Genomic DNA, 14,598 nt, shown 5'->3' on the forward strand with positions numbered 1-14,598 from the left:
TCGATAAGCAATGGGCCAAATCGAGAAAAAGTGGGACATTCGAATGGATTCCATTGGAAGAAATGGGGCGGAATCATTTTTATGCAGTGATGATGATAATTAATGATTTAGTTAGATCAGAGTGTTTATATTGTATAAGAAAATAGTATTATATTCAAGCTAGATTGATTGGTTTATTTATTTACTATTGACAGTATTCATGTGAATGCCCCGATCTATATAACTCAAACTTGCGGGATGGCCGAATACTAGCAAGCATTAACTCCTACAACAGCCCTGTTGTAGGAATTAGTTACTTCTTAATTCTATCGGGATAGACAATGATAATTAGTCCAATACTACGATATGGGATATATACATCCAACAAATCATAATCACATTGTTAATAGATATTGATATGTGCTGTTGAAGCTGTGAAATTCACACGTGACTATAGACATCAGAATGCAAATAATGCAAAGATGCAAAACTATGACACAATCAAAGGATGGTGCTGGGATTCAAGCTTGAGCCAGCCGTATCCTTTTTCGCCTGGTCAAGAATTGGAATCTTGATAGCCCCCTTATCACCCACGGGTGCGGGATTCGGCGAAGGACCAGGAGTACGTTCACTCTTATTTTGGCGCTGAATCAGACCGTTGGTGATTCCAAGGACGGAATCAACGATGACAGCATCGATACCTTCGGCGACTTGGTACTATATTTATCAATTTCGGATTAGTCTTATTCTATGTGTGGTGTGGAAGAGGGGGGGAAAGGGTAGGGATCGAGCAGAGAAGTATCTTACGTCAACGTTAACGCCATCATTGTTCAGCATTCCGTAAGAAACACAGACAAGTCCGGACTCCTTCACGATTCGAACCAGACGCGGGCAGAGCACCAGGGGCTCGGCCTGAGAAACAATACCAAGCAAATTCCAACGAGATGCGAATCGAATCGCCTCTTGAAGACTGCTTGCTCGAATATCACCAACAGGAGAGGCGCCAGCATCAGTCAAGAAGAGGACGGGAATGGAGGGCTGCTTGAAGGATAGAATCAGGCAGATATCGGGATTGAAGCTGGAGAACAAAATGTCACGACCCTGACCCAGATCGTAGACCTTGGTGAGGACAGTATCCACGAAAGAGTTCAACTCGACGGCATACGTGTCCATCTCTTCCTCCTCACTCTCATGGAGCATGGGATACTCTGGCGACCTTGGTTAGATCGTCGAAATGTAGCTGTTCTTTGAAAGGCGGTTGAAACTCACTCAGTTCAATGTTAAAGCCAACGGGAGTTGGAATCTTCTTGAAAAGCTCCTCCAATGTAGCGAAAGGTGCCTGGATATGCTCGCCACGGGTGTTACCCTTGAACCCCTTCTTCTTGAAATCCCGCGTATGTTTAATCTTCTCGGTCAGTTCGGTTGGGTCGTAAAGGGAGCCACCGACGGACATGGAGCGCTGTCGGGGGAAGATAGTAGGATCCCCGTTGACATCTACGCTGTCGGGCAACGCAGTACGGTGTCGACCTTTCCCAAGTTCCAAGAACTGATCCAATGTCATAGTATGTACTGGAGCATCAATTCCTGTTTCACTGACCAGGAAATCATGATAAATGACAGGGACATGATCCTTGGTAAGTTGCACGTCAAACTCCACATAGGATGCGCCCAAGTTCGCCGCGGCGATGAATGACTGAATTGTGTTCTCACCAAGTTGCAAGGACTTGCGACTGGCCATGTTTTTACCCAAACCACGGTGGCCAATAACCATAGTCGAGCTCATAGATCGCCAATAGGTCTGGTTGCCTGTGATAGACATATTGGGATGCGTGAATGGAGTGATGACCAAGAAATTGAAGGTCACTGATCCAATCACGTCCAAGGTGTTCGCAGCCACGATGGGAACTGTAGAGTCTCCCTTTAGATTGATACGCTGCGATCCCACAGAGGGCTTAATGCTGGAAAGCAGGGCCACACCACGACCAACAACCTTCTCCTTTGATCCGGAGTACGTGGGCACAAGATCAAAGAGTAGACGCACTTTGCTAGCGTCAGTCGTGTGGAAAACGATTGGCTCGGTGGAGATATTATCTTGCACCGGCAAATCAATCACCTCCGGCTCGCCATGAGCACCACTGGCAGTGACCACCATAGACAGCGCCGTATCAAGTTGAGTTGCGTGCGCGTTCTCCATGGGGATTCGATCAAGACTGACTGTTTCCAAGGGCTTTCGCATGTCCATAGTACCTAGACTGACTAGAATCATGGTCTCGTCGGTGAGATACCGATGTCCAAATGTCTTAATAGGCTCAGAATTGCGTAGACCAGAACTCCCGGCAGAGGTAGGAGCAGGAGCATTAGACCTACGATCCGTCAATGAAGACTGTGCAGGCGGGGAACCAGCTGGCGAAGGACTAGGGCTTGGAATTGGCGGCGAAGGCTCAGACTCAGGAGGGACTGGGACTTCAGGGCAGACTTCAGCCAAGCATCGTGCAATCTCAAGATGGCCACGCAGAGCCGCATGTTCTTTGGCAGTCCAGCCAGAGGAATCGAACCGCTCCAGATCTGCTCCAGCATCAATGAGCAGTTTAGCCACCCCCAGGGCCCCATCGACACAAGCAATAAACAGCGGTGTCCAGCCATAGGTATTCTCAGGTAAATCCAGGTTCGCTTTCTGATAATCGGAGCCATTCAGAATAATTCGCGCGCACTCATCATGACCAAAGCGTGCCGCAACATGGAGAGCTGTCTCGCCTTGCTCATCCTGGTAATTGATATCGATACCAGCTTCTACGAGCAGCTGAACAATGTCGACGAAATTTGCCTTCGTTGCAAGAGCAAGAACCGCACTCGATTTCGAGACTTGTTTCCTAACTTGGTCGGAATTTCCGTGCGTCTCTCTCCAGTTTTCAGCGTCTAGAAGACACCGGGTGGTCTTTGGATGTCCACCAACCACACTCAGATGAAGAGGGGCCCAGCCATCTTCGTCCTGCCACAAGGGGCCATCAATACCTGCGCTAACATCGAACATGTCCCAAGCTTTCAGATGCTCAATGATAACCTCACAAACGACCTTGAAACCATACTGAGCGCCATAGTGCAGCGGCGTACGCCCAGAGAGGTCCTTGGTCATCAGCGATTCCCTTTGATCAGGGCGTAGATTATCCAGAAGATGCTGCAAGATAGCCACCGCTGAATCATCGCGACTCAGCTGCTGGGGCATATGCTCCTCCCTTACCACAGACCGAGGAGGTTGCAAGGTAGGTGGTGCAGCAGGGGTGATGTAACGAGATGTCTCCGGAGGAAAGTCGAGCACCATAGAGGCAGCAGACTCGGAATCGCTAGTTGACTGTTCACGGCCAACCGAGATGACGAGCCGGTGCAGACAGTTACGACGGTTAATGTCATCGTCCTCGTCAAGGGTGTCAACTCGACTGAGCAGTGCAGTTAAGCAGGACTTGGAACGGTGAAGAATAGCACGCTGGATAAGAGTCTTAAGAACCTTAGAAAAGATTCCCTCGCCTGCTTGATCAGCGGAAGTTTTCAAAGTTTCGAGTAACTCCAGAAGAACATGAGTATCATCTTTTCTCAAGGAATCATCCACTGCGGTCAGCACGCTAGCGGGGAGGTTCAAATGAGGACGTGCAGGACCACGCTTCAGAGAGAGAGTAGAGTGAGTTGAGCTTGCATCATCGAATAGCTTCTCTTCCGGTTTAGAATTGTCAGTGATGACAGCCATCCAAGCATTGATCCGTTCCTGGGCTTTAATAGCACGAGTGTTAGAGGCAAAGGGAGCGGGGTCCACCTTGGTCTCAAGATAACGCTTTTGCGCCTGGGCACCGACTTTCTTGTCCAACTTTTTGGTGATCTTCACAAAGCCTCGGCGATTGACTTCACCATACCATTGTAAGCGACGCAAGTGGTAGCGCAGATCTAAGAGGGCTTCGTGGAGATCATGACTTTCCTCGGCATCCAACGGATGATTACCCTCCATCGAATATCCATATCGGTCTTCCAATAGCTTTAATCGGCGCGCGTATTCGGCGTATTTCTTGTTGTAGAAGTAGTCGACATCCTCAACATTTCGATCGAGGGAGTAGAAGAAACCTATACCGAACGAACAGGCCGAAGAAACGGGGCATCTTGGTTAGAAGGTGCTCGAGGGTTGCAAAGGAGCTTCGTAATTCGACAAAGCATCAGGCTTACCAGCCAGATCCGCCTCTTGGCCCGCCTTAACTTGTTCCGCCGCCGATTTGATCACTTTTTTCAGAGCTTTGTATTTGATGTAATGGGCGCTCCATTCAGGAACGGTGAACTGAGTGAGATTGCGACCGAATTTCATGCTGGCGATAATCAAGTACTGAAACCGGGTCGATTTTCAACTCAGAGAATGAAGGTTTGTAGTCGATGCTGGTCTTTCGATCTTTTCCACCGCTTCTTGTGGGGGGTTTTAGCCCCAAACGAACAAATGAGAGTTCAAGAGGTGGTCCAGGAAGAAAAAGGAAAGAAGATGTCCCGCCTGAGTGTCACAATAAAAAAAAGTGATCAGGTGAGCGGACGCACACAGGGAATAATTGGCGCCATGAGGAATGAGGAATAGGGGGGTAGACAGTATTGAAGACGGGGGAAGAGGAGGAAGAAGAGGCAGACGAGAAAGGTAAAATGATTCGGGGAGCTTAAAGACCGAGACTGTACCTGGTGGTAACTGGTTGAAGTGGAGTAAAAAGGATACAAGCGGTGTCAAGTGATAATCCTTGATGTGGCCCCCGGTGGATCAAACGAGAAGATTTGTATGGGCCACGTGAAAGGAAGAGAAGAGAATGAAATAAAGAGAAGAGAAGAGAAGAGAAAAAGAAAGAGTTGAGTAAAGAAAAGTGAAATGTGTGAGGGTTGAGTGTTCCAGAGAAGTGGAGGAGGAGGAGGTGTGCGTCGGTGGCCGGCGGTGATTTGTCGATCCGCGGATTCAATGGGGATTCCAAGGGTTAATGAGTTGCCACAGCCTTTTATACGGTACAATATAACTACCTACATATACTAGGGAGTATATAATATTGTAGATATGCTAGATATGCGGTGAGTATCGTAGTGAATATGTAAGAGGCTGCTGCTTGAGACTACTAAAGGATGTCCTTGTGATGCGATGACCCCCCCCCATTTACTTTTCTGGGGCGTTTTCTGGAGTAACATCTTAGCATTCATTAGTGGGATTCTGGGATCCACCTCTTAAAGAGCCCAGGAGGCTTTTGCATCGGGGTGTGTCTTGGAGTTCCCGCAGCATCAACGCGATCAAAATATCTGAGTATAGTGGGAAGGAAAAGATTTCCAAAATATGTGAAGAAGGAAGGGGGAGAAAAGAGGAAGAAAGAAAGAAAGAAAAGATGTTCGTCATAAGGCGATGTCTAACATACATTCATCGCCTAACTTTTCTGCCCAATTTAACTGGTACTTAGGTACCTTCATACAAACTACATATTCCAGCACTGTTCACTAGCTAACTAGTTAGTACTAACGATATCATACAGATGTACTGTATACTCACTGCCAGGCTGCAGTGCAGCATGGAACGTGGCAGTACAATGATGCAATTCGATCTTCCTTGCGGACCATCTCATCCAGAATGCTTATTTTATCATATACAGTAGTAGGTACTGTACTGTACACAATGGATTAATTGATGGCAATTCGAAATTTCGTTGTTCATACTTCTATTTCATTTCGCTATCATAATCCGAATGAATGGGATGCTAGGAAAATGATACGCCATCACAAGCAAGAAACGCCCCCGTATTCCCTAAAGAACAAAGAAAAAGCAAGCATAAATCAAGAACAAGGGGGGGAAAAAAGAGAAAAAAAAAGTCGCTAAATCGGAGAACATTCTCATGATCAAATGGGGGGCATAAAAGATAAAATCAAAATCATAAACAGAAAAAGCTAAACTCCACCGGTGAATCCCCTAGCAACCAGCTGTACAGTAAAAAGCAGTCTCATGCACTAGAGGGATGAAAAGGTCCCATGCTACTGCGAGTCTTGCACTAGTGGCTTCAAAGCCTCCACACCAGCTTGTAACACCGCCGGGTTCTTGGTTTTCTTGAGGCACGCAGTCAGAATATCAATTCCGCTGGCTGCCCGGACAGCGGCCTTGGCACGAGCACCAATGTCACCGGACGCCGCAAAGGTAAGATTGCGCACACATACGACACCGCGGTGAACAAGGGAATCATCGTCTTCTTGGCACAACCCCAGTAAGAGATCGACGCCCCGCACTCGGTCTAGGACAGCCGCCACAGCCGCATCATATTCCGTGAGCATAGCAATCGCTCCTCCGGCGGCTCGTCGAGTCGGAATATCATCTGCATCCGTCAGAGCAAGGAGAATGTGAAGTCGCTGTGCGGCTCGCTTCGAGCCATCGGCGAATTTGACAATTCCAGATTCGCAGGTCATCAGGTTGCAGATCAGTTCGCACGCAGCCCGCTGGACACGAGCATTACTGGATAAAAGAAGATCCTCGACTGCGGACCATCCCTCTCGAACGGTAAGTTCAGCCGGGGATTCATCATGTGGATAGGATGCAAGGTTGGTCAGAGCGAGTAAGCTCTCAAAGACTGGAAGTAGATCACGAGGCTGATCCACGGAGAAACTAGCGGTCTCGGGTGAAGACAACAGGGAAAGTAGAGGTCGTACGGCGGAAGTGACTTGGGGAAAGCCGGACGAGGGGAAGACGTGCGAGGGATCAACGGAGATAAGAATTCGGGCTAATGCATGAGACGCATTTCGAGTCGTTTCATTTGCCAGGGCTGGGCTACCTTGTTTCGGAATCGCCAGACTGAGCAACAGCTTGATTGCGCCCTGCTGAGCGAGGATTCCTCGGGACTTCTGAACACGTGCCAAGGCGAGGGTAATCTTAGCTGTGAGATCGTGGATGGAAGGCATAGCAAGTCGAGCGCAGTCCACCAAAAGAGACATAGCACCAGCATCAATGACAAGGCCACATCGAGAAAGCACCATTTCATCTTGATCTAGAGGGTCTGGGCTAGATTTTGGTTGGTTTTTCCCTGCAGATGCATCCGCATAGTCCTTCAACTGGCCCATTTTCTTCTGTTCGTCGGAAAGGTTGGGGAGGAATTTCGTGAGATTCAAGATGATCATGAGGCCGCCGTAGAGTAAAGAGGAGTCGGTAGTATGCTTCTTTAGAATCGTGACCAAGTCCCGCATGAATGTCGGGTCTTTGGCGAGTTGTTCTTTGACGAAGGGCTTGACGGAAGAATAGGCTAAACCTTCAATAGCGTGTGATATGTTCTCGACCTTGGATTCAGACATCAGTCCCTTGAATCGCTCGACCAACTCAGAGACACTGTCTTCCTCCTGGACCTTACCGTTTTCCTCGGGCTTGGTTGTCTCGGATGCCCGTATCTTTGCTAAAACCACGGCCGCTAGCTCAGATCCTTCGTCACTTCCATTAGTCAAAGTGTGAGAAAGCCATTCGGAGAAGTTTTTGGAGATTGTCTCGCGGGACGGGCGGTTGATGCATGCTGCGTTCAAGAGCTCCAGGACGGAAACCTCAACCTTCCTACGCTTCGCATCTCGCGTCGCCAATGGGGTCAACGCGTTCATAAACTCGTCGGACAGAAAAACATTGGCAGCAGCAGCTGGGGCCACCGGAAATACAGCCGCGACAGCCGAAAATGCGATGATCAGATCGTCTAGACGACCCCTGGAAATCATGACCGCGATCAAGGTTGAGAATTGTTTCGCACCTGCATCCTTGGAGACCTCAAGGTACTTGGCTGTTGCTAGCGTTGCTTGACTACGCACGTCCAGCGGCAATCGGTTATCCAGTGAGGTGAGAATCACCTCGAATCCTTCATCATCGATCAGGTGTTGAAGTCGCTCCGCGTCAACCGCGAGCAATCGTGTAATTCCTTTCAACGAACGACCATCAAGATCGTGGCCTGACTCCATCAATTTGGCTAGGAAAAGTTGAAACAGCTCATCTTCGCAGTGGGACCGATTACTCTCGGATGGCCATACGGTAGGATCGAGCACGACAGTGTCCAAACATACTGCAGCGCCATCACCTCGGTCGTAGATCTCATCGAAAAAGGTGGTGACTGAGATCTGAAGCTGAGTGGAGAAATATTGTCGAACACTGACACTTTGTCGTACGAGCCCGGAGATGATCTCATCTTGCATCTCAGAGAGGGCATGTGCCTGCTCGCCCAACAGCAGCTTCAACGATTCTAGCGCCACGTTCTCTGGTGGTTTCAGGCCGTCCGTGCGAAGAAAAGCAGCGGCTTCCTTTCCGGCGGACTCATCTCGACCGGCGGTGTAACGACGACAAAGGCTCAGCAGCTGATGGTCATTTTCCTCCTCCTGTTGGATTTTGAGAAAGGCGGCTTTAACTTGAGAGTTTTCGGGGGCAATGGAAAGAGCTTCTCTGAGATTTCTTGAGGCTGCCTAATAATGAAAACCAATTATGATATGGTCAGTCAGCCTGCATGGAGATGATCTAAGGGTTCGCACAGAATGTGAGTTCACTTTGGCGATAAATTATAGTTCGTACCTCTCGATGGCCAGCATCGACCAACTCAACAGCCTCCCGTGCCAGGTGTGCAGCGCGCTCTTCGCCCGTTGCTTGGACCATTGCAGGGTTGCTGAGAGAACAGCAATCTGCGGAGAACAAATTCCGAAAGGCTTGGTCTTTTGGAATTCGAAAGTTCGAGAAAGAGAAAGTAGGGAAAATGTGCGGACACTTTTTTTTTCCCAATCAAAATTTCGAAGGTGAGGAGGGGAAAGCGCGGGAAGGCGGAAAGGCGGAGTGGCGGAGACGCGGAGCGGAGGGGTTTGTACTGCAGAGAAATTGGTATGAAGTAAGGAATTCTTAAGATTGAGAAAAGGGGGTGATAAGATGTGGAAAATATATAGAGAGGAGGAAATGAAATAAAAATGAAAGAGAAGTGGAAGGGAAAGGAATAGATTGGAGAATATCTACTCGTACTCCGTACTAACTACTAATCAATCAATCCATGCTGGATCTTCAATAGTCCTGATGGCTGTGATACCTGGTAATTACAATACGCCCTGCCAATCAAACCCCGCGGGAGGCGCTCCTCGGCATGAAAGGGTATCATCTCAATACGATTGGATTTCAATTTCCATGGAGTCATTGGACTCTTTTCTTTTATCAAACCAGCCCTCATCTGTGTGATAAGACCAACCACATCCGTTCGTTCTATCACGTTGCACCGCCATCTGGTGGTTTTGAATTCAATGCAAATAAGAACTTACTCCTCTCTGATACTTTGATCATTCTGTATTTACATACTCCCCTTCGACACGGTCCTCCCTCCGGCTCCCTTTCCCCGTAGGAACACTACATCGACGGATGAGTTCAACGCGGTACATTTGACCGACAATCGGGGCTTTCCAGGGGGCCGAGCATGTGGAACCTTCTCGCTTCTCATTCGAGGGAACCGCCGCGTAGCGCGGGCCTTATTTCCAGTCTCCGACATACGGAGTACAAGCTGTCATAGCTTCTGAAGATCTTCTTCTCCCCCAGTCTGTCGGGCTATGATTTCCAGTAGATCCAAGAGGGCCGCCAAGTGTTCACACTTGGCATGTAAGGAGCCGTTATTTGATCTCAACCATTTTGACTTGGCGCAGCCATGACGAGTTGGTGGGACTGTCTCGGCAGTGGTCTGCAGAACGTTACATAGTCTCTGTCCACTAACCAGAGCCTTTAGCAGCCACGTTCGAGTGGATCGGAGATACATAGTTATGTGATGTATTACTATTCTAGTCGTTATTTCTATACTTATATCGAGCTAGTAACTAAAGTATTAGACTTAGGTGCAATATGCTTAATACATAGATCCGATTTGTTGGGAGTATGTGCCGAGCACCATGATCTATGTACTTCGACACGTAGTTAAACTAAATCATGCTATGTACATAGTACACCATGCCTCGTAATATGGATACTGTATGTTGAACAAGCTAGTCAAACTACCAAGACAATCTCATCTATGCACTGCTGTAGTATATGTAGTCAAATGAAAAAATACAATTCCGCCAACCATTCAACAGATACAGCCCAGAGTACATTAATGAACTTGGGTAGCACGGTACTTTGATCAGTCTTAAGTACCTTCCGTACTAATTAATATGGAAGAGTACCCAGCTCAGTCAGTGCCCTTCTAGGGTACTGTGGCACTGACTGGCTTATCGCCCGTGACCGCGCTTATCACGGAGCTGTCTCTCCTCCGCCGAGGTGGCTGATCCGCAGACATCCAATTCATTCTTGAAAATCCCAGCGGAGGGCTCATCCGACAGGAACAAGCTTTCACCCGAGCTTGTATTCCCTTCAATACCACCGATTTGAGCCTCATCATGAAAAACCACCCTTATCCACCAATAATAGCACCATGAATTCCGTCGATGCTTCCGAGCACTATGACCTTGGAACTACCGGTTCGTCTTCTTTGCTGCGGTCATTATAGGCCCTCAAAATTCGATCTAATGAACTAAAAAAAATAATTATAAGATCTCGCACCATCTCTTCTTACTATCGTTTTCGACACCAACCCCCATGCCTGGGCAGCTTTAGACCAATCTCTCCCACTATCCAAAGCTATCGCGAACATCCTCGTCTTTATCAACGCCCACCTCGCCTGCAACTACGCAAATGAAGTAGCAATCGTCGCCTCACACAGTCAAAAAGCAGCATGGCTATATCCCTCCCAGCATGAAGCATCTTCATCCGGCACACCCACCACCGATCAGGACGGCGACCTCGCCATGAATGGTTCCATCCCATCTCAAACGAACAAATACCGTCCATTCCGCCTCGTCGAAGAACAAGTCACAAAGAACCTCAAAGACCTAATGGACTCAACAAGCAATAATGATGTGCGGGGGAATACATCAACCATGCTAGCTGGCGCTCTCACCCTCGCCCTAAGCCACATCAATCGACGCACAATCGCCTGGGCAGAGGAACACGGCGGCGCAGACCTCGAAGACGCCGCCGCAGACGGAGGTGCGGGTACAGGTTCCGGCTCGGGTAGACCCTCCGCCGCAAATGAGGATGAACGACTTCAAAGTCGTATCCTCATTGTTTCTGTCAGTGGCTCGAGTGATTCTGCACACCAGTATATCCCTGTGATGAACAGTATATTCGCGTGCCAACGTCTTCAAATCCCTATCGATGTCTGTAAACTCAGCGGTGACGCAGTCTTCCTACAACAAGCCTGCGACGCTACAAAGGGCGTGTACATGGCTCTGTCCGAACCACGCGGTCTACTGCAATACTTAATGATGGCATTTTTGCCGGATCAACGCTCACGTCGGCATCTGGTGCTTCCTACTCGGGTAGACGTGGATTTCCGTGCCGCTTGCTTTTGTCATCGTCGGGTCGTGGATATCGGGTACGTCTGCTCTATCTGTCTAAGTATTTTCTGTGAACCGCCCCCCCAATAACGAGTGCTTGACTTGTGGGGCTGCGTTGGATATTGGGGATCATGGTACCAAGCCTGCGCTTATTCCCAGAAAGAAGAAGAAGAAGAAGCGGGCCAACGGGACTTCAGCGGCTGGAACGCCCATGTCCACGCCTACGCCTGGGCCTTAATAAGACATTGTTTTCTTTGGAGTGGCGCTTGAGTTCGAAGGAGCATACTGGACGGAAGATTTTGTTTCGTAAATTTGCCTGTTCTCGCTGGATTCGAGGACAAAATCATACCTTGGAAACAAAAAACCAATCAATTATCTACATGAAAATATGGATACAAAATCATACGAAACGACAGGCAACTGATATAGGATACGTAGAGCTTCTAGGAACCTGGAAAATGCATGTGCAAACATTTCACCATCTTCAACCATCCTCCACTGCGGGATCTTGGCTGTCGATTTTTGCTTCCTGTGCCCTCAAAAGCCCCAACTCCAACCTGAAATATGAATGATCGGGAGATGCTAAATTAATGCTGAACCAGTCGCTGTGCAAAGGATATGACACATGGAAATTCGAGGACGCGAGACATGCCCAGGCATGACGAGGCCTCGGAAGAAATGAGAGAGCCGCAGGTTTTACCTCTAAGAATGATCATATAGCAAAGTCATTGCGGCCTAATAAGGGCCTTGGCTTGAATAGAATCTCTTCTTCCGTGCTTTCTTCTCTTTTGGGGCGGTTTGATTACTGTCGGGGGGAAAGGTTAGCACTACCAGGCCTCCTTCGCAAGGGGATGAGAGATAAGCGTACCATAGCCGGGTATATTGACGAGGCCGTATCATCAGACCACCCTGCGCAACTTGACGTGCGATTTTCTGGTGACGTCTGGGGTTACGTGACATGAGAGCGGCAGGTAATTTATCATTGCTTGACATAGAGGCTAGAGCCTGTAGTTAGAAATGTTAGTAGGCAACTCTTTAACGTTGGTATAAGAACAAGTACTGACAAAGGAATCCGTATTGTGAGCGAAGTATAGTGCGATGCCATCTTTTGTCTTCTTGACCGTCATTATACCGATCGAGCCTTTTATTTCACTGTTCAGCAGCGCAGCATGGCCTATAGGTATATCAGCTTCTATCGGAATTGAGCAGAAATAGAGTTGGATTACCGCTGAACTCGTTGACAATCATGGACTGTAATGCCTCATCCTCGGTGACCATCTCAAACTCGCCATTTCCGATGGCTTTTTGACTGTAATAGATTCGATGGGCACTAGTACTTGCTGCCATGGTGGATGCAATATGTTCACCGGTACCCGAAGTCACCGAAGCGACAGCAGTCTGATCCGGATCCGCAGGATCAACAGGAATGACATGTGTGCCGATTCCAATCAAAGCAGCAGGACCAACTCTGCCGCGATGTTTCATGCCGATACCTCCCGAAGAAGAGCCAGCCGCAATATTTCCGTATCGATCAATCGCAATGGCACCAACTGTGTCGGTAATAGTATCACCTCCATTTTCACATACACCGGAGGAGGGCTCTTTATCGTGACGTGATTTGCATTCATTAACCTCCTCTTCCGAAGCTGCTGTTTCATACGCGCCTTGGAAGGCCTTCCCAATATGAGGCTGGTCATTCACGATAATACCTTGGTCCAGTCCGGTTGCTTCGGATGTCTCGACGGCGTCATGCATAGAAGCAAGCTCGGCTTTGACCTTGGCCTGCAACTTCTGGTCGCAGAAAGTTCGTCCGACGCGACTCAGGACGGGATCAACACAACGGCGTGTCCAGGGGTCATATTTTTCTTCGGGTGTCTTGTTATGCATCGAATTCATGGATTCCCAGTCGGTAATTTCCTGCTTCCAGTCTCTCCAACGTTCGTGTGCCGCGGGAGTGATTAACACTTCGTCTGGAACGATAGCGACTCCATTAGTCCAGGCAAAGTCTGTGGCTCCTTCTCCCACTAAAAGATTAGGCGGTACACGAGCCAGTCCTGGAAGCTTGGATGACTGGTCATAGACCTTACGAGCGAGCATGATGGGGTTCTTCACATCTATCAGTAGGTAGGTTAGCTTGCATTGCCCTTTCAACTTTTACAGGGTGCCTTACTTGGTACAGCACCAACAGCACCACTGCGGCCAAAATGATCAACAATTGAAGCATCCCCCTCGACCACACCTTTCGCCGTGAGGTTACTGCCGTATCCAGCATTGGTGATTGGGGCATCTTCCAGCGACGCAATGGCTATTTCGACGGCATCTACAGCAGTTCCACCATTTCGTAGGAAAACCATGCCGGCTCTAACAGCACTATATTGCGATCAGGTTAGAATCTTGGCTTGCATTGCCAGTTTTCCGTTCTTGAATATCACGTACTGTTTGCAGGCTAGGAGATGTTTTGACTCGTTATCAAGATTATGGAATCCTGCACCGGCATGAACAAAAACTGCGCATAAGTCGTCCCTTCCTGATGCGCGCTTTAAATTGGCCATGATAGCGGTGCGTTGTACGTGGATTCCACGTAAGATGAGCTCACGCCTGGCGAGAGTCGGGGTAGAGAGAATCCACGTCGAGTAAGACAGCTGCCGGAAGGAATTGTATAAGGGCGGATAGTCGGTCTTGACTCGGTTTCTTTCTCTTACGCACCGATCTAGGAAATCGGGGCGTCAATTGAGTCGTAGGAATTGATGGCGAATAGCGAAGAGTAGTGAACGAATTTGTCGAAACGGAAAAGATAGTTTGAAGGAAATGATAGAGTTGTCAGGACATGCGAGACGTCGCTGCTCATAAGTGATAAAGACTGAAAAATAAGACGAGCCTGTAGCTAGGCGTAATGGGTCCGTATGACTAGGTGAAAGCGAGAGTGATGTGGGTGAAGAGGAAGAGGAAGAGGAAGAGAAAGAGAAGAGATGGTCACAGATGGATGTTTGCTCTCTTCACATGAGGTAAACAAGGGCCTTTCTTTCCTCGTCGGCCAGCATCGTCGCGATTCGCTCCTTCCTTATTTAGATGTAAATGGAGGTGAAGGAACTTCCTTGAAGGATCAGCCTGAAAAAAAGTTGTTAATGAAACAACGTCCAGCGATAGATAGGTAGATAGATAGGTAGATATATATCTATCTATCTATTTTCAGCTTTGATGGGAGATCGATATAATAGGGGTTTGGAGTGATAT

At 48.4% G+C, this 14,598-nt stretch overlaps 4 protein-coding genes across 4 annotated transcripts; 1 reads left to right on the forward strand and 3 right to left on the reverse strand.

The window, feature by feature from the left end:
* Nucleotides 1-480: 480 nt before the first annotated feature.
* On the reverse strand, nt 481-4,321 carry N7469_006964 (glycerophosphocholine phosphodiesterase; the record flags this gene model as incomplete). Its single annotated transcript, XM_056645882.1, has 4 exons — nt 481-696; nt 787-1,187; nt 1,249-4,086; nt 4,186-4,321. 4 exons carry the CDS (start codon nt 4,319-4,321, stop codon nt 481-483), a joined length of 3,591 nt encoding a protein of 1,196 aa, XP_056499323.1.
* Nucleotides 4,322-5,994: 1,673 nt separating this feature from the next.
* N7469_006965 (UNC45-central domain-containing protein) lies at nt 5,995-8,620 on the reverse strand (the record flags this gene model as incomplete). The annotated part of the gene is made up of 2 exons (XM_056645883.1): nt 5,995-8,433; nt 8,540-8,620. The coding sequence occupies 2 exons, from the start codon at nt 8,618-8,620 to the stop codon at nt 5,995-5,997; spliced, it is 2,520 nt and encodes an 839-aa protein (XP_056499324.1).
* A 1,780-nt stretch (nt 8,621-10,400) lies between these two features.
* On the forward strand, nt 10,401-11,602 carry N7469_006966 (TFIIH/NER complex subunit TFB4; the record flags this gene model as incomplete). The annotated part of the gene is made up of 3 exons (XM_056645884.1): nt 10,401-10,446; nt 10,520-11,402; nt 11,524-11,602. The coding sequence occupies 3 exons, from the start codon at nt 10,401-10,403 to the stop codon at nt 11,600-11,602; spliced, it is 1,008 nt and encodes a 335-aa protein (XP_056499325.1).
* Nucleotides 11,603-12,343: 741 nt separating this feature from the next.
* On the reverse strand, nt 12,344-13,916 carry N7469_006967 (threonine aspartase 1; the record flags this gene model as incomplete). The annotated part of the gene is made up of 5 exons (XM_056645885.1): nt 12,344-12,369; nt 12,425-12,538; nt 12,591-13,478; nt 13,535-13,734; nt 13,801-13,916. 5 exons carry the CDS (start codon nt 13,914-13,916, stop codon nt 12,344-12,346), a joined length of 1,344 nt encoding a protein of 447 aa, XP_056499326.1.
* Nucleotides 13,917-14,598: the final 682 nt, after the last annotated feature.

The sequence above is a fragment of the Penicillium citrinum genome (assembly GCF_028827155.1).
Source record: "Penicillium citrinum strain IBT 23319 chromosome Unknown utg000006l:1.0-3011923.0:1.0-3012962.0, whole genome shotgun sequence".
Classification (NCBI taxonomy): domain Eukaryota; kingdom Fungi; phylum Ascomycota; class Eurotiomycetes; order Eurotiales; family Aspergillaceae; genus Penicillium; species Penicillium citrinum.